Source organism: Furipterus horrens, unplaced genomic scaffold (assembly GCF_987537825.1).
Source record: "Furipterus horrens unplaced genomic scaffold, mFurHor1.1.pri manual_scaffold_9, whole genome shotgun sequence".
Taxonomy (NCBI): domain Eukaryota; kingdom Metazoa; phylum Chordata; class Mammalia; order Chiroptera; family Furipteridae; genus Furipterus; species Furipterus horrens.
The window spans coordinates 37155128-37179002 of record NW_028327179.1 but is presented as its reverse complement, the minus strand read 5'-3'; the positions used below and the strand labels follow the sequence as shown (position 1 = coordinate 37179002).

The window sequence follows — 23875 nt, the reverse complement described above, 5'->3', positions numbered from 1 at the left end:
CAATAGGGTTTTTTTTGAGTTTTAGTAATGGATTTCTCCTTGGGACATGGGTGAGATCAATAAAATAAAATACCAGATATAAAATGAAGCTACAGGAAAGAGAAACTATAAGAATTAGACAGAATGAATGCAAACAGTAAATATATTGCTAAGAAAGAATGGTAATGTTATCTTGATCTAGCTGTAATCATGATATCATGATTAATAAGATGTGGCCTCTGCCCTGTTCACCACAATAAATGCAGAGAAGGAATGGAGGAGAAAGAGGTTCATTTTAACTGAGACATCAATTCTGGTAAGCAGACCTTTCCTCAGTCTGTTCTTAAAACATGATAGTTAGCATTTTAGGAAACTCAGAATGTTCTCAGACAAAAGGAAAGACATTTTCCATTCACATGACATTAAGAATAACCCTGGGAGAGACTTCCGGCCAAGATGGAGGCATAGACAGACACGCTGCATCTCCCTCCACAACTGAGAAGGAATACAACTACCTCAAAACTAGAAAAAACGAGAAGTTCCAGAAAATCAAACGGCATGGAAGTCCAACAAACAAAGATATAATGAAGAAATACTCATCCAAAGAGGTAGGAGGGGTAGAGCTGGGGGAGAAAGAACGCGGTGTGGTGGTGGGAGTAGCGGCTGCAGTGGCAGGCTGGCAGGAAGCCCAGTCACACATTTTAAAAAGTCAGAAGGGACTCCTGGGGAGCGTTCCCAGCTCCTCACTGGACCTCGCAGCTCATGGTCCCAGCACTGGGGAAAATCAAGCCTCATTACTTCTGACTGTGCAGACCAGTGGGGGTTGGGGCAGAGGAAGAAGCTGCTGGTCTCTGCAGAGTACACTTGTTTAAAGGGCTTCATGGTCCTAGAATGTCCGCAGACCCATCCACTCTGGGAACAACAACCAGGACAGCAGTTAGAGGGGTGCCAGTCCGGTGTGGAAGTGGGAGAAGTGCCTGGAAAAGGGCCAAGTGCTGGGCAGGCAGCACTGTTCCCCCGCATGCAGCACTACAATGTGGTGAAACAGGTCGCCCTGTACTGACGAATCCCTAAGGCTCCACCCCTTAAAATGTAACAGGAGCGACAGCTCTACCTGGGACAAGAGCCTGTCAAAATGAGGAGACAGAGAAGTATGGCCTAAAAAGGGGAACGGATCAAGGTTCCAGCGGGAGAACTAAGTGACAAGGAGATAGCCAACCTAACAGCTGAGGAGACAGATAACCTAACAGACGCAGAATTCAAAACACTGGTGATAAAGATGCTCACAGGCTTGACAGATATGCTTGAGTACGGCAAACGTATAAGGGAAGAAGTGAAGGCTATGTTAAATGAAACAAAGGAAAATCCACACAAAACCAGTGGTGAAGGAAACCAGGGTTCAAATCAATGATTTCGAACATAAGGAAGATAAAAACAGTCAACCAGTGCAGAATGAGGAAGCAAGAATTGAAAAAAATGAGGAAAACTTCCCAAATTTTGCAAAGGAGATGGACATACAGGTCTGGGAAGCATGGAGTTTCCTGGGCGAGCTGGGCCCAGAGGGGATCACACCAGGATGCATCATGACTGAGATGCCAAAGGTGAAAGATAAAAAGAGAGTCCTGGGAGCAGTAAGAGAGAGGTGGAGAGTTGCCTACAGGGTGGTGCCTATAGGGCTATCAGCTGATTTCTCAGAGGACACCCTGCAGGCAGAAAGGGGCTGGCAAGCAGTATTCAATGTGATGAAAAGCAACCTACAACCAAGATTACTCTAACCAGCAAAACTATCATTTGGAATGGAAGGACAGATGAAGTGCTTCCCAGAAAAGGTAAAGCTAAAGGAGTTCATCACCACCAAGCCATTATTATATGAAATGTGAAAAGGACTTACTTATGAAAAAGAAGATCAAAACTATGAACACTAAAATGACAATAAACTCACAACTATCAACTACTGAATCTAAAAAATAAAAACAAAATCCTACTAAGAAAACCAGAATAGAAACAGAATTATAGGTATGGGGATCATTTGGAGGGTTATCAGCTGGGAGGGGGTGGGGGAAGACATGGGGAAATGGTTCAGGGACTAAGAAGCATAATCGGTTGGTACAAAATAGACAGGGAAGTTTAGAATAATATAGGAAAGGGTGAAGCCAAAGAACTTACATACATGACCCATGGACATGAACTAAGTGGGGTGGGACTGTTGGAGGGAAGGGAGGTATTGGGTGGAGGGGAGCAAAGGGGAAAAAAATTGGAACCACTGTAACAACATAATCAATAAAATATACTTAAAAAAAGGAATAACCCTGATGGAAGGACTGCGTATTATAAGCAGGTTATTTATAGCTGTTCAATTGTTGTTCATTTATGTATCCAGTTGATTGATAAAAGAAACACTCAAATGAATTAGTTAGGAAATACTTATTGAGTACCTGATGCTAGTCAGTACTGAAGTCCTGATTTTAAACTACTTGGTATTAAGGAGGAGTGGAGAAGGAGACTGGAGGAGGTTGGGATGATTTTGTGGAAAAGGAATGTTTTGGCTGAACTGTGCCGTCTCCAACATTTATATGTCAAAGCCCTAACCCCTAATGTGACTGTATTTGGAGACCGGGCCTTTAAAGAGGTAATTAAGAATAAACGAGGTCGTAAGTGTGGGCCCTAATTCAATATGACTGATATCTTTATAAGTGTGATCTCACCTATAAGAGGAACCTAATGAACAAAACAAATAAGCAAAATAGAACCAGAAGCATGGAAACAAGGAACAGACTGACAGGGACCAGAGGGGAGGGCGAAGGGGATAAGAGGGGGAAGAGTCTAGCCAAGGAACAGGTATAAATGACCCATGGGCATGGACAACAGGGTGGGGATTGACAGTGGGAGTGGGGGAGGTGGGGTGGGGCAGGGGAGAGCAATGGGGGAAAATTGGGACAATTGTAATAGAACAACAATTAAAAAAATAGAAAAAAGAGAGAGATAGATAGAAATAGAGATAGAGATGGTAGAGCTAGAGGTAGAGATAGAGACATAGGTAGAGAGAGATAGATATGCCAGGGGTTCACATGCAGATAAAAAAGGTCATGTGAGGACACAGTGGGAAGGTAGCTGTCTGCAAACCAAGGAGAGAGGCTTTAGGACAAATCAAATCTGCCAACACTTGGATCTTAAACTTCCAACCTCCAGAACTCTGAGGAAGTAAATTTCCACTGTGTAAGCCACCTAATCTGTGGTACTCTGTTATGGTAGCCCTTGGCAGACTAACACAAGGAGGAACTTGATCTAAGTCTTGAAGGATGGATAGGGCCATTTCTGGGGAATGGCATTGGTGAAGATCACTACCTAAGGGCCTGATTCAGAAAACCACTCAGCAGAAGAGATGAGTGAAAGCGACAGAAAAAGTTGGAACATACATAGTTTGTTGAATTAAAGAGCAGAAAAGAGAATGGAGTGTGAATGGAGTGTGGGTGGGTTTTTAGGGAACTTGGGTGCCATTATGTCTGGAGTGCGGGAGGTGGTTGCGCAAGATCTTGATATCCAGGGAGAGAAGGTTCATATTTGACACAGTAGAAAATCTGGGACTTACACTGGGATTTTGGTGAGGAGTCAATTTTGGAATTATTAGGGAGGATATGATCTGTGGCATATATAGAAATGAAAAGGAAGATGTGGCCCCAAGAACAATCATAAAAATAAAAAAGAAGTAAGGTTTGGCTATAGCTGGGTGTTATTGGGAAGAATGAAGAGTTAGGTTAAGGAAGACAATGAGGCTGAGAGGTACCCAGGTAGTTCTTCACCCTGGGGTTTCATGAGGATTGGAATATGTTTGCATTTGAGCTACATTTCCCACCCCCACTGCTTTTAAATACTTTAAAACAGAACAGTTATTCTTTCTTTCCAGAAAGCTTTATTGTTATTAATTAAGCATTCTCCTTTCACCTTATACCATAAACTCACTGTGTGAAAATCTCAGGGATGTTCAGGTGCTCTTTATCCCCCACAGAATCCTGGGATGTTTCTTCCTAAGATATTCTGGTTCTTGGGGCACCAACACCATCTACTTCACATGCTACATAAATTCAGTTGCTCAGATGGTTTTTATCTCTAAAATAGTGTTTGTTTTTTCTCTCTGTAGGAATTGTATATATTTATTTCAGGAATTTTGAATATTATAGAAACATAAATAAAAATTCAAATAATGCATAGTCCTACTATTTAGATACAAGTATTTTTAGTATTTTGGGGATGTGAGAAATGCTCACAATAAAAACCAGGACACGGGACTTGAGCAGCAAAGCGAGGCGAGTCTGCAGAGCTGGGCACACCCTCACAGCCAGGAGAATGTGCGCACAAAAAGAGGAAGCTGGTTGCTTTTATCCCTAACGCATCTAAAGCCCCCCTCCCTCTCCCTTTCCTTCCCGATTTCTCCAGGCTAGATACTCCTGTGTTACAATCTAACAGGATTATCTAAATGCCCCTTTTGTGATTTGTAAATATGCTAATGCTGTCAACTTCTTTCTCAGAGATCCTCTAATTACATTTGCCCTTGAGACCCTCTAATTACATTTGCCCTTTGTTACTAATGATTTTCTAGTCACTGTTTCCTTGTTTCTTACAGGGAGTCAAACAGAACTAATAGTTTTGCTTCCTCCTGTTTTTCAGTTAATGCATGTGCTTATTCAATATGTGAATATTATGTTATTGGTAACACTATATATTTTTTAGTTTAGAGTCCCTTGTGATTTTCTCTGGGAGTTGGAAGAATGGCATGGAAAATAGCAACTTTTCCCCCAAGAAAATATTGATAGGTCATATTTGCAGTAGATGGACAGAGGTTCAGTTTTGCTCTTGGGAAGATATGGAGACCTCTATGAAATTATGTTTGGTAAATTAGAGCTGAAATATTTTTGAAGTATGTATTTGTGACAGGATGAAGTGTATTTTTTTAGATCATATTCACCTTATTATTTTACCCTTGAACTGAACATATTTTTCTCTTTTTCTTTTTTAATTTAATGGAGCCAGTCATTTAATATGGAATAAAATGAATGAAGTTCAGTTCTTGGAAATAAAATGTTTAGCTACTTAAGATAAACTGGAAAGGTAGTGTGAGAAACGCTCACAATAAAAACTGGGACACAGGACTTGAGCAGTAAAACGAGGCCTTTATTCACGAGTCTGCAGAGCCGGGCGCACCCTCACAGCCAGGAGAATGTGCGCGCCAAGTAGACAAAGGAAACTGGTTTTATAGTCTTAGCTTTCCCACCCTGAAATTGCTACCCTAAAGTGATTATCTTTTCCACCCTGAAATTGCCACCCTAAAGTGATTATCTTCTTTGCCCTAAAGTGAGAGCGATTAGCTTCCCCGCCCTAACGCAATTAGCTCCCCCTCCCCGCTCCTTCTTCCCCGTTTCTCCATTACTGGTTACTCCGGAGTTACAATCTAACACGGTTATCTAAATGCCCCTTCTGTGGTTTGTAGATATGCCAGTGATGTCAGCTCCCTTCTCAGAGACCCTCTAATTACATTTGCCCTTAAGACCCTTTAATTACATTTGCCCTTTGTTACTAATGACTTTTCACTGGTTTGAGAGTCACTATGTCCTTGTTTCTAACAGTAGGGCACGTGCCCTCCTTGGTTAGCTGGTACTTTACTTCAGATTGGTGAATGCTTTATACATCTTTTTTTAATTGAACATAAGAAGTGCTTATTGTCTGATTGCTATGGCTGAATAATAAATACCTTTTATCTTTTTGACATTGCAGATGACTCATGTTGACCAGGCAAGCTTCCAGGTTGATGCCTTTGGAACGTCATTTATTCTTGATGTCGTGCTAAACCAGTAAGTCTTTGTTGAGCTGCATTCACTTTTGTCCGATACATGTTGAGTTCACCTTCTTATCCTTCTACAAAGTTTTGTTTTCTTACTGTATTTGACTTCATCTTCCTATATCAGTTAATTACTACATTTGAAACTATTATATCTATTCTAAGTTACAAAGTCTGGCAAATAACAGGAAATGGATATCCATTTGAAATTGAAAAGCTGTAACATATTTAAGAATGTAATATGAAGGGTAAGACTTACTCTAATATTTTGCATAAGAATGTGACCTAAGTTTCTATGAATGACAATGAATTGTGAAAATAATACTTTTGATATTAAAACATCTTTCTTAAAAACAGCAGAAAAGAGAAGGTTACCCTTTTGCTCAATGATTCAGAGTACTGGCTGCCAGATGTGTTATTCTTAATCCACTGAATGCTTTGATTTGGGACTTCATTTCTATGAGATGTAGGGTACTGGGATTATTTTGTAAGTACCATATAATTTTGGAAATTGTCATATGTCTATCTAGAATTTCAGGTTTGGAATAACAGCCAATCCCATCCTAGACTGCTTTCCATTGCCTCGGCAGTTCGTCCTATGGCCCCTCCCTACTTCTCCCCAGTGATCTGATCAAATCTCTCTGTATCACCTCCTTTGGGCATTTTTCTTCTTATTGTAATGGAAATTTAAAATTACAAGAAGTGCAAAGGATAAAACAATAGCATCAGTGGAAATTCCCAGTCTGAGAAATACGCAGAGTGCTTTTATTATTTTTTTTCCATCTATATTAAACATAGGCAGCAGGTAGCTAATTTCTTCTTGCTGTGAGATCCAGAATGATTTAAATACAAAGGTTTTCTTTTTCTTACTTTTTGAGGATGTTTTTATTTCATGGTTTTAACTTTTATATTATATTTTGGTTGTGTTGGTTAAGGAGCAGGGAGAAGAAAAATTGAATATACTCTTTAAAAGCTTTTTTCTTATGAAGCAATTTTAGGGCTGTGGAACAGGTAGAGTTTTTTGTTTATTTGTTATGTTCTAAAGTGGAGACAAATAAGTTTATCTGTAGCTTAAGTCCAATTACAGAATGGGTCGAAGAATAATACATATTTTTAGATTGGAGTGGAAAGAAAAGTGTCATTACATGTTACTCCTTCTGAATCTTCAGTAAACAAGATTATTTCTAACCAAATTACAGAAGAGTTCAGCCTTTGGGTTGTAACTTCTACAGAAGGCAGATAAAGAATATGGAGTAGTTAAAAATGAAAATCATAGCTAGTGCCTATTTTGCCAAGATTATGAAGGGTAGAAAACAATTTTCAGTTCCTTCATGGGATTGCACAGTGTGAAATTTCATTGTTTAGGAGAGATATATAATTTCTATTGACTGCTTGTTTTCATGTGTATATGCCATACTTTCTTATTTCTTTGCCTATTTCATAAAATTTCCTTGAGGATTAGAGTTTTAAAATAGCGTAATGTGGCAACTTTGAACATTAAATTTCTTCTCCCTGGGTTTTGTTGTCATTGATATTTTTGATATTTTTATTTTTGTTGTTGTTGCCGTTTGTAGTGACTTTGTTGAACTAAGTTTGTTAAGTCTGTATATTTTGTCATGTATGCCCACAGAAGCCTCTGTTCAATGAGTATATTGGTAACCTAATAATTAGACAGAGGTCCCTTTAAATGCCTTGAACTAGTAGTTTTCTAACCTTTAGTCTAGGGCTGTATGTACATGTTGGTACATGTCTTCAGTACTCTTATCAGGCAGTTGATAACTCTGCCTTAGCTTTTGTGTTGTAGTACTTTGTGGTCGAGGGCATACAAGTAATTCCAGCAGACAGAATGGGACAGACAAAGGGCTGCCACACGCTCACGCAGGTCAGCATTGATCAGTGCAAGCACCTTCCTTTTACTGGATTTTGAAGATATGCAAATCAATAGGGTGGGTCCAGGAATGAGCTCACAGACACATTCCAGGAATGATTACAATGTACTTGAAACTTACAACAGAGGAAGCTTAAAGGATTAACTGAAGAGAAAGCTTCCTGATAAACAAGTCTGTATATCATCTATACAGAGAAGGAAAACTCTGACTCCAAAAAACCTCCGCTGCCTTGCGGCATACCTCTTCAGGGGAAAGGCTAAGGGAGTAAACCCCGACAGAAAATCCGGAGCCGGAGTCCCTAAGGCGGTTTGACATTGTAGTCAACACCGGCAACTCCTGCGGTGCACCTGAAGCCAAGCTGTATTGACTCCGTCTTTCCCTTGGATCCTTCAGCTGCGAAGAGAGGGGGGGTCTGCTGCATGGGCAACAGCAGACCCTCCATATCACCCTGCCCAGGCTCTGTAGCTTCAGCTTCACTGGAGAGGACACTCCAACGTCATCGCAAGATGTCGATTCAACACGGGAGGAGACAGATACTGTGTCACTCCCGAGTCGGACTGCACAGCCATTCTCGGCAGTGCAGATACTCTTGAGAAGCTACACCATCGTCTCTCGAGACGGACGGCTGCCGACGACGACGATATCATCTATAGATTCAAAAACAGAAAACTGAAATCCAATCACTTATTCTTTTAAGGCTATGGAATGGATGCACTGTTCCTTAAACACTAACAGAAAGCAATCAAGGTTAAACACCATTTGTGCTTAGTTTTGTTTGATTTCCTGATCAACATCAGGGAAGATGGAGTACTCAGCAAGATTCCTTTTAAGTCACAGGATGTCTTTAAGATCCTGAGGCCTGAGCAGTCAGAGACTGTCGGCACTAGCGAGTCCAGCTCACTACTCAGATCATTAAACACCTAGACCGAGAGGCGTGTAAACATACCTCAAATCAGAAGTCTTGATTTCCAGCATCACTTTTGTATCTTGTTTGCACTTTCTGCTTGTCAGATAATGATTGTTCTGTAGGGATTTGGTTTTTCAGAAACATTGAACCCTTTGTGTTCCCTCCAATGACTGCCAGCCTGCATGTTTCACAGCTGCTATAAATGTGAGACTCAGTTTTCAATGCCAGCATGGAGCTGAAATGACAGAGATGAAAATATAAAATACTACAATGTCATAGAGCTCCTCTTTCTTACCAGTATTCAGCTCTTTTTCTTGAGTACACACTCCAAACATCTGGTTCATTTTTTAATTTCTTAAAAAAATGATTTTGACCAGTTTTTCAGTATTATTGCTTTTATGAAAGAGAAGATATTTGGAGGTCTTTACCATTTCCACCAACACCACTCTAAGTTCATTTGTTTTCTCCATATATTTATTCAGTTGTTTTGGTGCAGTTTGTTAAAAACCGAACAAACAAACAAAACCATCATTCTTTCTTTATTACTCAGCCCATTGCTTGAAAATATTTAGAGGTCTTTCCCATTCCCACCAACATCAATCTAAGTTAATTTATTCTCTGCCTCTCTGTCTCTCTCTGTCTCTCTGTCTCTCTCTGTCTCTCTATGTATCTATCTATCTATATATATATACACACACACACACAGACATATATATAGTTTTAGTGCAATTTGTTAAAAACTATTCTTTATTATTCATCCCATTTCTTGAAAATAAATTTTATAGTCATGACTTTATAGCTGTATCTACTTTGTTCCATCAGTCTATATTCTAATGCCAATATGACACTGAGCCAGGGGTCTTATGTTTTCTGTCAACATTTATGAAATAGGCTAACATATTAGTTGCAAGTAGGGGAAAAAAATAAGACTATTCTTATTTCTAGATATGAAGAAGTTATTCTGGACAGATCCCCTGGGTGTCTTATTTGAATAAGACGTACCATTTAAAAAATATTTAGCATGAATTGTTAACATATGATATTGAAACAATGGTAACTATTAGTTGCTACTACTTGCCATATTCAAAATCCAGATACATTCAAATAGCTATTTCAATGTTTGTAAATAAAACAGTTGCTATTTTCCTTGATTTTATATTAGTTTTAAATAACAATCTTAAAGAATTAATCAAGATTGGGGGACACAGATATGCATAATGTCACTTTAATTGGCTTCTGCAAGTTAATATTCTGTTAAGAAAAATAACAGTAAACATGAATAACTAAGCACACAGATCATTATATGACAAATGCTGTCATTGATTGCCAAAATAATGCTGCAAATCTGTCAACCTAAAAATTTCTACGAGTCTCAAAAATAAACATTTATCTGTTGCTCACTAATTTGTGAGTTGGCATCTGGTTTATGTAGCCTAGATTTGGCTGGGCTTGGCACTAAACAATGGATACAGATTTGATCTCTCGGTCTCTCCTCTTCTTTGGACAAGTGACAAAATTATTCTAATGGTAAATGACAGGACACTATAGAATAAGACTAACTGCCCATCTCATTTTAAGCATAAGGTCACCTCTTATCCACTAGAATCCCATTGGGGAAAAAAAGCCACTATTCAAGCCTCAAGAGCACATGAAAGTATACTTTAACAATCTTAAAGTCAAAAAAAGGTCACATAACATATCTCAGTGTTTATGGTCTTGGACACAAACTTGTCCCATGGAAGTAAGTGTGTGTGTGTGTGTGTGTGTGTGGAATTGAGTTAGGGAGTAGATATTAACTGAACCTAAACCTAATCTCATAGCAGAATCTTTACTGTATTTGTCAGGTGAGGTTTACCGGAATTGTTTTGTTTATTTTTTATTTTGTCAAAACCCAGAGATATTCTTTAATCTGAGTATTTTATAAAAACATAAATATTTTGTTGTAAATAAGTGTATGTAGTTCACAATAATATTAACTTGACAGACATTGTATATCAGTCACCCCACATCTAAGACAGTCTCATTTTCCTTTGTCTTCCTCTAATTTGCAGTCTCTCAAACTTCCCTTTTGCTAGGATATCTAGATTATATGATTCCAATCAACAAAAAATTTAACTGACGTATTTTGGAATAATAACTTCTAAAAAACCTAACAAGGAAGCTTTACCGTTTTCCCTTATATCCTTCTTGAGGAACTAATACCCATCTTTCAACCAGGAAGTTGAAAACTGCAGACCAAAGATTATTAAGCTAAAATTAAAGGGATTTCAATATTAATGACATCTTAGAGTTATTACTATCTAACTCTGGACTTCTTGATACACAAGAAACAGATACAGTATATCTATGTGGTTAAGCCATTGAAAGTTGGACTATTTGCAGCTTAATGTAGTTTTATGTAATAAACTAGCCCTGGCTGGTTTGGCTCAGTGGATTGAGCGTCGGCCTGCGAGCTAAGTGTCGCTGGTTCGATCTTCCAGTCAGGGCACATCAGAGAAGGAAAACTCTGATTCCAAAAAACCTCCACTGCCTTGCGGCATACCTCTTCAGGGGAAAGGCTAAGGGAGTAAACCCCGACAGAAAATCCGGAGCCGGAGTCCCTAAGACGGTTTGACGTTGTAGTCAACACTGGCAACTCCTGCGGCGCACCTGAAGCCAAGCTGTATTGACTCCGTCTTTCCCTTGGATCCTTCAGCTGCGAAGAGAGGGGGGGTCTGCTGCATGGGCAACAGCAGACCCTCCATATCACCCTGCCCAGGCTCTGTAGCTTCAGCTCCACTGGAGAGGACACTCCAGCGTCATCGCAAGATGTCGATTCAACACGGGAGGAGACAGATACCGTGTCACTCCCGAGTCGGACTGCACAGCCATTCTCGGCGGTGCAGATAGACTCTTAAGAAGCTACACCATCGTCTCTCGAGACGGACGGCTGCCGACGATAATAAAACCAAACATATGGCCTGACCTGGTCAAACTAGTCCTGAGGCCATATTGAGCCTTTCCAGAGGTCAGTGACTGGTATTATATTTTATTGTAAACCATTTCTTGGAATGAAGAAGGCGTAACAAAGACATTTAATTATATCATTTGAGCAATTTAAGCCAAGTCTTTTCCTGTAAATCTCTCTTCAGTTCTTTAAGAAGTGGGTAACTTCCCTGGCTGGCATGGCTCAGTGGATTGAATGCTGGCCTGCGGACCAAGAGGTTTCGGGTTCGATTCCCAGTCAGGGCACATGCCTGGGTGGCGGGCTGGGTCCTCGGTTGGGGGTGTGCAAAAGGCAACCAATTGATGTTTCTCTCCCTCTCTTTCTCCCTCCCTTCCCCTCTCTCTAAAAATAAATAAATAAAATATTTTAAAAAAGGAAGTGGGTAATTAAACTGCCTAGAATAATGCACAAATATGAAAAAAAATTTTTCAGTATTTATTGGTTCTTTTACAGCAGGTGACTTCAGGAAAACAAACTTCACGTGTGGGCAGACACACACATTCCACAGAGAAGCAAATACTCCACACGCTTTGTGGTTGGTTATTTTAGGCCGTGAAATGTATAATTAGGAAGAAAGAATCCATCTTTTATTAACTGTGCTTTGGGAGGAATTCTGTGATATAACTTGTAGATCTTGGATGATCCTACTCCTAAATTTTGACTGTATTTTACAGATTTTCCTCTCTCTTACCTTCTTATTCCAGTAACAACAAAAACAGTTTATTTCAGTTATGATCCTTCTATCAGTCACTTTTTTCCCTATTTTACAGTGGTGGGTGGGGACGACACCTAGGGACTCAAACATGAAGCTGTCAGCATGTGGGGTGACGATGGTGGTGGTGGTGAGGGGGATGGGGGGCGGGGGGAGGCCAGAGCAAGTCAAACAAGAAAAACTCAAAATCAGTTCAAATGGGCAAGTCTAGTCTTGTCTTCTCTCACTTATGAGAGACTGGGACTCTTGAATTTGCAGGGAAAGTAGGAATCACAATGGGTAAAAGACAGGGTATGAATTCAACTGGAATTGGAGGTTAGGTCTGGGAGCGTCTCATTTTCTTAACTTAATGATTTTTAGTGTTGTAAATACATATGGATGTTTATAGTGTGGATAAAAATAAGTGATGAAGATAAGAAAAAATAAATGATGATGTTATATGATGATAATGAGTAACAATAGATCTCTCATTGTTACTAATAAATCTGTAACTGAATATTTTGCTATTCAGCTAAATTATTATGGTAAATATTCATTTATTTGTACCTTTAATACAAAATTATTGTGTAGAAGAGAAATCTGTTAAATAGTCCTTATTACTGATGATCCTCTTCATTTTATACACATAACACATATATATCTATAAACACATGCATACACACACGTGCTAATGCATGCAATATATGAACACATACATATATGCACTATATGCACATATGTGCATACACATATACACTTCTTAAGCCTCTAGTAGGTACTAAGAGTTCTTCTAGACCATGAGGACTAGTTAGAAACGAGGATATAAGCACCCTCCTATTAGGGAGCCTGTATTCTAGTCAGAAAGACAGTGAGCTTGTTAACAAAGTAATTTTAGAGACTGACAGTGCCATTATTAGCAAGTGCCTGGTGTGAAGGTGAGGGTGCTATCTGAGAAATGGTTGGCAGGGACAGGCCATCTCTGAGGAGATGACATTTGAACTGCAGGGTCCCCCAGGCAGAGAGAACAGCAAGTGTCAAAGCCCTGAGGCAGGAACAAGTTTGGCATGTTTGAGAGACAAGAATGTTATTAAATGAGGTTGTGACGTGTAATGTAATTATACATTTCACCCAAATCCTGGAAGGCCTCATAGGCCACAGGAAAGACTTTTGGATGATAGTCTAGCAGAGGTTACTGATTTTTCCCACATCATATGTTGCATTTTTCCCTCCTTCCCCAACTGGCTTGTGATCCTATATTCATCATATTTAGTTATTATATATTTTAATACCTTTTCAAAGCAATCTTTTTTGAAGATATATTCATTAATTATTACAGTACCATTGTAGTATTTATTAAAGTTTTATAAGTGTCTTAATATATATCATGGAAAACTATTTTCTTCTGCAAAATTTCTTAGATATTTTTGCCTTTTCTAATATGGAAAGTTAGGATAATTTCATCATTCTCTTTTTGGAATTTCAATTGTACTGTCACTAAACCTGTATTTTAATTTGGGAAAAGTACATATTTTTAGAGAACTGAATTTAAAAATATAAGCATATTTTTATGTCTCAGTAAAATTTAGGACTTTGGTATTTATAGGTCCTGAACATTTTATGTAGAACATTTTGGTGGGAATTGTATTTTTGTTGCTACTGTGGATATTTTTTCATATTTTATAATTTAGTTATTGATGTTATATAAGAAAGTAATTGATTTGTGTTGTACCTTATTAACTTTCTTAATATTGCTAATGGTTTTTAATTGTTTCTCCTGGGTTTTCTAGTTATACAGTAACATGACTGGAAAATCATGAGAACTTTTTTTTTCAAAATAATTATTCTTATTACTATTGCGCACCTTAATATTTTTCTAGAAGTCCCTGAACTCTATTATTTGGTGATAGTAGCATTTTTTGTCTTTTTTTTTTTTTGTAATAGGAATATCTCTAGTATTTACTATTAAGTAGCTTTTTGATCTATTGATTTTTGAGAACTAGTCTTTATTATGTTAAAGTGGTATCCCCTTTCTTGTTTATTAAGTTATTTTTTTAAAGGAATGAGCATTATATTTTATCAAGTGCTTTTTTAGTCAATTCAAGTGAACATATGGCCTTATTTGATCTGTTATGATTTATTATATTAATATTTTCTGTTATTAAAAGCTATTCTTGACTGCAAAGATAAACTCTACTTTGTCACGCTGCATAATTCATTCTTGTAGCCCATATGTTGCTGGCCTCCAGTTGTGACTGGAGAATGGAATTACACTTCCTGTTTTTATCTGAATTATTATGGCACAAGCCACTGATGGCCTTCCCGCTATAAATTACTTCTATCTCCAAGTGTTTCCCTCAGCTATTTCTGAGATTTGTTCTCCAGTCTTTTATCTTGCCACTCTATTCCTGACTGGTCGATTCCCTATAGTGGCCCTCATGACAGCTGCTTTAGTGGGCACAGCTTCCCCCCTCCAGTGATGGCTGCTAACATCTGCCAGGAGCGGTCACTGCAAGAACCCACAGACCCAAACCACAGTCCTTTCTACTGAAGAGTGGGTGCTGCTATTGAGAGAATGCACTTGTGTCTTCTTCTCAGAGCCAGGCAGCGAAAAGGACAAGTCTTTTCTTTTTCTGGTCCATGGCACTTTACATTCAGCCTCAAGGTGAAAAGCAGTGGGGGCATATCCTCTCAGAAAGTGAAATTGGATCCCTACTCTCAGAGTTATGATCTGACTTGATTCCTATGGCTTGATAGTACCTTTCCCAAAGTATGGCTTATTCAACTTATATCCCAACTTATTCCTCAATATCCTATGTGGAATGAATAGAGTCCAAATCACCAAATATGTTTTCTTGTCACAGTCTTCCTTCTTGCATGAGGTGAAGAGTAGATTAGGATTGCACAGCCTTCCTGCTTTAGCTCTGGCTCCTAATTTGCTTTGGCCCAGTGCTTAGAAAGGCCAGGCAGTGGTTTTCAGGAATGGGGCAGGTCGGCAACATGTAGTGGCACAGCTCTGCAGTTAACATGTTGGGTGTAATTGATTTTCTCCACCAGTTCAAGCTTTCCGAGAGTTCAGAGAACTCCAAGGGTTTACCATGGAGATCTGTCTCCACAAAAGGGAGGGTTGCCCAATTGCAAATTCTAGTTTCCATTTTACTGCAACTGATATTAAGGTAATTTCTAGCTTAAAATTTTAAAACTCAGTCTGTTCAGTTACTCTGATACTAACTACTAAAATATAAATGATGTTATATTATTAGAATTTTTGCATCAACAATCAAATGAGATTGGTATTAGTTTTTTATTTGTATTATAGTTAAAAAGCTGTATTAAATGAATTTTTTATTATTTATTTATTTTTAAATCGTTGTTTATATTAAATGAATTTTGTTACTTATAAAAATACCTTGAAACATTGTGTCATGTAGTATAGGAGTCATATGAGGGGGGACCCCTAAAAACTAGAATGTATTTATAAAAATCTATCTATGTATTCTTACATGTTTAAACTTCAGTCACCTTCAAAATACTCTCCATTTGATGCAATACACTTATCGAGACATTTTTTCCACTGCTCAAAACAGTTTTTGAACTTGTTGATTTTGATGCCTTTTAGTGCTTCTGCTGTTTTTTGTTTCACCTCTTTCACATTGGCAAAACATTTCCTTTTGAGGACTTTTTTTCATCCAGGGAAACAAAAAGTATGTTGCGCAGGGAGAGATTGGGGGAATAGAGAGAGTGGGACCAAGGGTCATGCTGTTTTTGGTCACAAACTGCTGAACACACAGTGTGATGTGGGCAAGAGCGCTCATAAATCACCCATAATGAAATGGGCAAATGTGTTGAAAGAGTCTTCAAAAAAAACTAATTGAAGCAAAGTGCAGCCTCTCACAACAATGCCAACTGGTACACTGATACAGATGGGTTCCTAGAACACTCATTTAGTGACAACAAGGGGTCTACCCTCCAGAAGATAATTCTGTTTTTTTTGGGGGGGGGTCCTCCCCTTGTATATATATCATAATGTTCAGAAGCCATTATCTTTTTAATTTTTGTTTTCAGTGTGAAGGAAAATCCTTGTTCTTCTAATATTCACTGAACTTGCATTTCCATTCTTTATATTTTTATTTTTTCCCCACTAAAATTTTTTTTTCCATTACTGTTGTCCCACTTTTTTCCCCCTCTTGCTTCCCTTCACCCTGTCCCTCCCTTCTCCCACATTCAGTCCCCACCCAGTTGTCCATGTCCATGGGTCATTTATACATGTTCTTTGACTAGATCCTTCCCCTTCTTACCCCCTCCTATCCCTCCCATCTCCCACTTTGTTACTGTTAGTTTATTCCTCGTTTACATACCTCTGGTTCAATTTTGCTCATTTGTTTGTGTTGTTCATTAGTTTCCTGTAATAGGTGACAGCATAAGGTATTTTTCTTTCGTTGCCTGACTTATTTCGCTAAGCATAATTCTCTCTAGTTCCATCCATGTTGTCTCAAATGGCAGGAGTTCCTTCTTTCTTTCTGCTACATAGTACTCCATTGTGTCTATGTACCACAGTTTTTTGATCCACTCATCTGCAGATGGGCACTTAGGTTGTTTCCAGCACTTGGCTATTGTAAATAGTGCTGCTGTGAACATAGGGATGCATAAGTTCTTTTGAATTGGTGTTTCAAGATTTTTCGGATATAATCCTAGCAATGGAATTGCTGGTTCAAAAGGCAGTTCCATTTTTAGTTTTTTGAGGAAATTCCAAACTCTTTTCCATAGTGGCTGCACCAGTTGCATTCCCACCAGCAGTGTACCAGGGTTCCCATTTCTCCGCATCCTCGCCAGCACAAGTTGTTTGTTGATTTGTTGATGATGGCCTTTCTGATTGGTGGGTTTTTTTTTAATTTTAATTTTTTATTCTCACTTGAGAACATGTTTTTCATTACTTCTAGAGAGTGAGAAAGAGAGGAAGGGAGAGAGAGAAACATCAATGTGAGAGAGAAGCATTGATTGGTTGCCTCCAGTAGGGGCCCAGATTGGGGATTGAACCACAACCTAGGTATATGCCCTGACCAGGAATTGAACCTCAGCCCTTCAGTTATGGGATAGTGCTTCAACCCACTGGATATGCTTATTGATTTTAGAGAGAGAGGAAGATAGAGAGAGAAACATTGATGTAAGAAAGAAAAACATTAATTGGTTGCCTCCTGTACACACCCTGACCCAGGATTGAACCTGCAACCTAGGTATGTGCCTGAAAGGGCATTGAACCCACAACCTTTTGGTATATGGGATGGCAGTCCAACCAATTGAGCCACCCAGCCAGGGCTAAGAAATAAGTCTTTGATAAATAATATTTTTGATGGATATTGATTGTTCATCTACTTGTTTGTTTTAAGCCAACTTTGGGAAATTTTATTTTTCCACAGAATTGTTCACATCACGAGCATTTTAGCTTTATCAGTATATATTTCTGTATGCTCTTTAAAAAATGATTTAAAAAATTTCTCCTGTACTTATTGTTATATCCTCTTTCTCAATGTTACTTTTATTTGTGCTCATCAAATATAATTTCATATGTAATATAAAGGCATTCAGGAGCCTATTTATTGCATATAATTAAACACTTGTGATTTAAAAAAATTTTATTGAGGTATTTTAATGTGTCATAAAATTCACCCATTTCAAATGTATAATTCAATGATTTTTAAATAACTTCACTGAATGGTGCAACCATCACCATAAATCAGCGTGAAAACATTCTTCATTTCTCCAGTAAGATCCCTCATTCCCACTTAACCTTAATTTCTCATTCTTACCTACAGCCCCAGAGCATCACTAATCTACTTCTTGTCTTTACAAATTGGCTTTTGTGGACATTTCATATAAAGGGAATCATACAATATGTGTTCTTGTGTCTCACTGTTTTTATTTGGTGTGTTTTGAAGTTCACCTATGATATAGCTTGTATCACTAGTTCATTTGTTTTTATTGCTGTTATCTTATTGTATAGATATACTACATTGTGTATCCATTCACCTGATGATGGGCATTTAGGCAATTATAAAAAATGCTACTGTGAACATTCACATGCAAGTCTTTGTGTGGATATAAGTTTTCATTTCTCTTAGGTAGATGCACAGAAGTGGAAACATGGGTAGTTTTATGTTTCATTGTTTAAAAAAATCATGCAATAACAGCTACTTTTCTGTAAGTTATTTCGTAGAGGGAATGGTGTTGAGTATAAGTAGTTGCTAAGCGTTTAGGTTTTCAGTGCATGTTCATTGCAAGTCTGGAAAGAGTTCCATGGTTATGATCTATGCTCTTTGATTCATAATAAAACCCTACCTTTGAAATATGTATTGAACTTTGGTACTGTATAAGCAGTAAGATTCTATCACTGGTAGAATACCCTAAGGAACTTTATATAGACTTCATATTTCTTATACTAGCTGAAGCATATTTCATTTTCTCATTTGTTCTTAGTTGAAAAATGGCAGTTTTAAACTGGAAATCTTAAAAACTAGATTTAAAACTTCCTCCCACAGTAAGAAAGTCTCCTCGGCTCAGCTCAGGATGGCCTTGATTGTTAGTGGGACAGTTCTTGGCTGCAAAACCAACAATAAAGGGGAACTGAGTTGGAAGGTACTCGAGGGGCCCTTGGGTGTGTCTGGCAAAAAGCCATAAAGTGATCCAAGGCAGAGCCAGTTTTAAAGCTTAAACAAAATTGTTTTAGAAGGGGCATCTGGAAGAAATCCTAGGGGCAACTAGACCCAAGGGGCTGGAGCCTTTTACATGGTTCAGGAGGCCAAACTCATGGGTGCGGAGGAAGTTGCTCAAAACTCAAATGAGCCCTTTTGTAAGGATAAAGCAGAGCTGAGCAGAGTGGAGCCAGGTCTCTACACACCTTCATATTACCGGTCTGTTTAAGATTTCCACTTTCTAACTTGTTTTTATAAGTATAGCCTTAGTGCAAACAGATTCTTTCAACTGATTGTTTAATATGGCCTTGAGAAGTTTTTAGATTTACCTGTTCTTTTTAGAGGGGAACTTGGAGATTTCAGCATACTTATGAGCATATTGTTTAAATTGTAAATAAAATAAAAACAGATTTATTCAGTATCACCAAGACTATTTATGGTCCTTAGTTTTTAAAGAAAAATACCATATAAACATTGTTTTTATATTTACAATGATTAATGTATATTTCTGTATTACAAATTTCCTAGAAGAGTTGAAAATATAATTTGCTAGATGTAGTACAGTAAATACTTCTAATGTGCAACAGTGAAACTTGTAATCAATGATTTTGCATAATGTCATAGAAACTTTTGAGTTTTTACAGTGATTAGAAAACTAATTGAAGATTACATTATCAGAGAGCTCACTCCTGTTTTTCATCCAGTCCCAAATTATTGAACTCTGTTAAATTATCTAGTAGTGGACTTCCGGCCAAGATGGAGGCTTAGATGGACACACTCGGTCTCCCTCTACAACTAGAGAGGAATACAACTACTTCAAAACAAAAGATAACTAGAAATTCCAGAAAATAAAACTACACGGAAGCCCAACATATGAAGTTATAAACCAGTGGCGCCCTTTGGGCAGGTAGGAAGAGCAAAAGTGGGTGGTGCTGTTTGCGGTTGCACCAGGGACAGCGGCAGGGAGAACAATCCCAGCAGCAGGGAGAACAATCCCAGCGGCAGGGAGAACAATCCCGGCTGCAGTCGAACCCCGGCAGCTTGCAATCCCAACGCTGGGGAAAGCAGCCACCACATCACCTTGAACAGTGAGGCCCAGAGGGGGAGGACGGATCCCAGTCTCCTAGCAGAATAACTGTGTGAATCCATCTTGGACCTCCGCCCCCACACAAAGTGCCACAGCGCTGAGAGAAAGGTTGCAGAACGGCGCTGGTCGCTGGGTCGACGAGTACACAGGCACTGTCCCCTATAGCCGGCCCAAGAAAACAAAACGCATCTGTCAAAATGAGGCAGACAACTATAGAAATCCCGGTGGCGTAGCTCACCAGGCAACAGATGAAGAATCTGACAGGTGAACAAATAAGAAACCTGTCAGAGGCTCAGTTCTGGGCCATTGTTATCAGGTGGCTTACAGAATTAACAAAAGATCTGGAAAAAGATGAGAAAGAATCGAAAAACACTCATAATGAAAGGAACAAAACCACATACGAGACAGATGGTGAGGAAATAAAATCCAGAGTTCAAATCAACAAACCAGAACACAGAGAAGGAACAGTCAACCAGTGCAGAGAGAAAAAACAGGAAGCAAGGAAAATGATGAGAGGATCAGAAACCTCTGGGACAGCTATAAAAGGCCCAACATAAGAATCATTGGTTTGCCAGAGGGCGAAGAAGATGAACTAGAAATTGAAAAATTGAGTGAAAATATAATAAAGCAGAACTTCCCAAACTTGGGGAAGGAAATAAACTTACAGGTCCAGGAAGCACAGAGAGTTCCAAAACAACTGGACCCAGGGAGAACCACTCCAAGACACATTATAATCAAAATGTCAAAAGTTAAAGATAAAGAGAGAATCTTAAAAGCAGCAAGAGAGAAGAAAAGAATCATGTACAAAGGGGTCCCAATTAGACTATCAGCTGACTTCTCAAGGGAGACCCTGCAGGCAAGAAGGGACTGGCAAGAAATATTCAAAGTAATGAAAAGCAAAAACCTACAACCACGAATACTCTATCCAGCGAAACTGTCATTCAGAATAGAAGGGCAGAGAAAGTCTTTCCAGGACAAAACAAAACTGAAAGAGTTCATTAGATCCAAACCACTGTTATATGAGATGTTAAAGGGACTGGTTTAGAAAAAGGAGGATCAAAACTATGAAATCTAAAATGAAAACTGCATCACAAGATCCAACAACAGAAGCTAGGGAATTGAAACAAAGGCAAACTAAACAGGCAACGAGAGTGGAAAAAGAACTATAGGTATGGGGAGCATATTGGGGGGAGGTCAGCAGAGAGGGGGAATGGGGAGAGGGAGGGAGATGATATAGGAATTAAGGATCATGGTAGGAGGGAATGGAATAGATAGAGAGAGGTTGAGAAGAACTATATGCACAACTAATGGACATGGTCTAAAAGGGGGGGACAGCTGGAGGGAGGGGGGCCACAGGGTGGAGGGGAGAAGAGGGAAGGGAAATTGGGACAAATGTAACATTATAACCAATAAAACACATTAAAAAAATTATCTAGTAGTGATAGTGATATAGCCCAAACCAAGGAAACTTCCCAGGTATAGCAAATTGGGTTCCCTGGACATATTTAAGTTGATGATATGACCGTTAAAATACTGTGTGAACAAAATCTTTGCAAGGTAAAAGACTCAATTTGAATAATTGGATACCTGTTCACTAATAGCATTTATTGCTTTATAGTAAGGACCGTTTTAGAGTGAGGTGTAAGGTACATGCTTACTCTAGGCGATGCCATCCACATCAAGCTGGCTTGTTGTTCTTTGTCTCTGAAATATTTTTCTCACATGTACAAGAAATATATATCAATCTGTTGTTGTACACTGTGAAAATATATATATATATATATATATATATATATATTTCATGCTTCACCTGTTGGCATATGTTCTCAGCCATGAGATCTTATGTGACTGTACACTCTTGTCCTATGAATATTAACACTAACCATGCTCAGGCAGGGAGTGTGGCCACAATATCCTCAGTTGACTTTTTAATTTAGTCTAAATTTGAACAGTTTTGACCTATAATGGCATAGAAGTGATAGTACTAGATATACTCCTACAAAGATTAACAGCCTATTTATTCAAGTGAAAGTTTTACAGAGACTGAGGTTGTTCTTGGAACTGGTAGAGGATAAAGATTAGCTTGAACTTCCAACAAGAAAATGGTCCCAGAGGCATAGGCTAAGAATCCAGAGCCAGCATGGGATGGCATTGTGGTTTGAGAGTAGGAAGGGGTCATTATTATTGTTGCAGCATGGTGGCTGGTCACAAGTGTATGAACGGTAGTTGGGAGGAATTCTGCTTGGGTACCTGTTATAAAGCTGTGGGGTCTAGTGAGAAAGGCACTGTGATATGTTCTGTGAGGACTCTGTTGGAACAACCCTATGCGGGACCCGTTCAGTCAGGTACGCCCATTTCCAGGACTGCATCCCTGGTTCTTGGGGATAACGATGCTTGGGATAAGAAAATTACTAACTTGCCTTACAGCAAGATACATGTTAGGTTAATGTTTTATGGCAAGGTATTTACATGTTAATTGAATTAACATATTGACATATTTTGTTTTATAAAAAACCTTATGATGACTTACTACAATAATTAGCTCACCTTAACTCTAATTTTCTCTGATTCAGAGATATTGAATAGGTGAGGCCATTTGAGGCCTAGAATATATATAATCTCTCTTGAGGTTATTCGTTGTGCTGTCTTGCACTTTTCTCTTCCGCTGCCTCTCAGAAGGGTCAAGTGTCCTCTTTCGCAGAGGTAGAAGCACCAGATGGGCCCCTATTGGAGATATCCCTCTCCAGCAGACATCATTAACACAGCTCAGCTACGGAGAGATTTTCTTTAGTCCTAGTCTAGAGAATTTAGCTTCCCTAGTATATTCTTTTAGAAGAGAACCTGTAGTTGCAGGAACAAAAATGGAAGATTTTCCCTTAAAAAAATTGGTTTATTATATTCTCCCTGCTAATGTCCCAAGGGAAAAGAAATTAGCAAATATCTTACTGTTCACTTATGCTTTTTTCCCAGAGTCAACAGCTAAAAACAGTCAAGTTTTATACCTATTAGATAGTTTGGGTCTTTAAGGTTATGTATAAGATATAGGATATTTCATGAACTTATGGCATCCCATCAACCTTTCACTTATGAATGGCCTCTTTAATCAAAACATCCCTTGGATAAAAAAGAACAGTTATGACAAGTTTCCATGTATATTAAATAGGTGAAAAGTTTAACTAATTTTTAGTCCTGACTCATTTCGCCAAATGATTATTTTTAAAGAAGGACAGAAAACAAAGGAAAATTGATATAAGGAATTTAAATTTAACTATAGTAACATCTATTGTATATGGAGAGGACCAGTATGAACTGGGCCCAATTTTTCATACATTCTATATTTATAACATTATTCTTGTTCCATATTTGGCCTGGAACTCTCTAAGATCCTGATATCTTATCAGAAACAAAAAATTAAACTATTTTACATATAAATATATTCAAATATAGAATTACTCACCTTAACATGCTGTATCCTGGTTAATAGAAAATTAAATAATTTATTTTCATTTGCTACTATTAACATTGTTGTTAGAGATAATATATAATTTAAAAAATGAACTTTATATTTCAATTCAGTGCAATAATACTGATTGTTATTTGGGTGTGTGACTTGAAGTTGAAAGTATCAGAAGACAATTTGTTTTATATTCCTTGCTCATTTGTTCATTTATTTATTCATTCACTCATATATCCATCTATCTAGCATTTATAGGGCCCTTACCACATACTGGACACTATTAGATTTGGAGATGAAGATCTGAAAAGACAAGGACACTGTCCTCAAGAACATGATAGCCTAGGCTTGGTAGAGATGCAA

General features: G+C 38.4%; 1 protein-coding gene across 7 annotated transcripts in view; it reads left to right on the top strand.

The window, feature by feature from the left end:
* ADAM22 (ADAM metallopeptidase domain 22) overlaps window positions 1-23875 on the top strand; it is a 233881-nt gene that overhangs the window by 28794 nt on the left and 181212 nt on the right. For all 7 annotated transcript variants that reach the window (XM_090287268.1, XM_090287267.1, XM_090287265.1 and 4 more), the window contains exon 3: window positions 5749-5825. In XM_090287268.1, the coding sequence (XP_090143394.1) occupies window positions 5749-5825 (77 nt within the window). The remainder of the gene's footprint in view (window positions 1-5748; window positions 5826-23875) is intronic.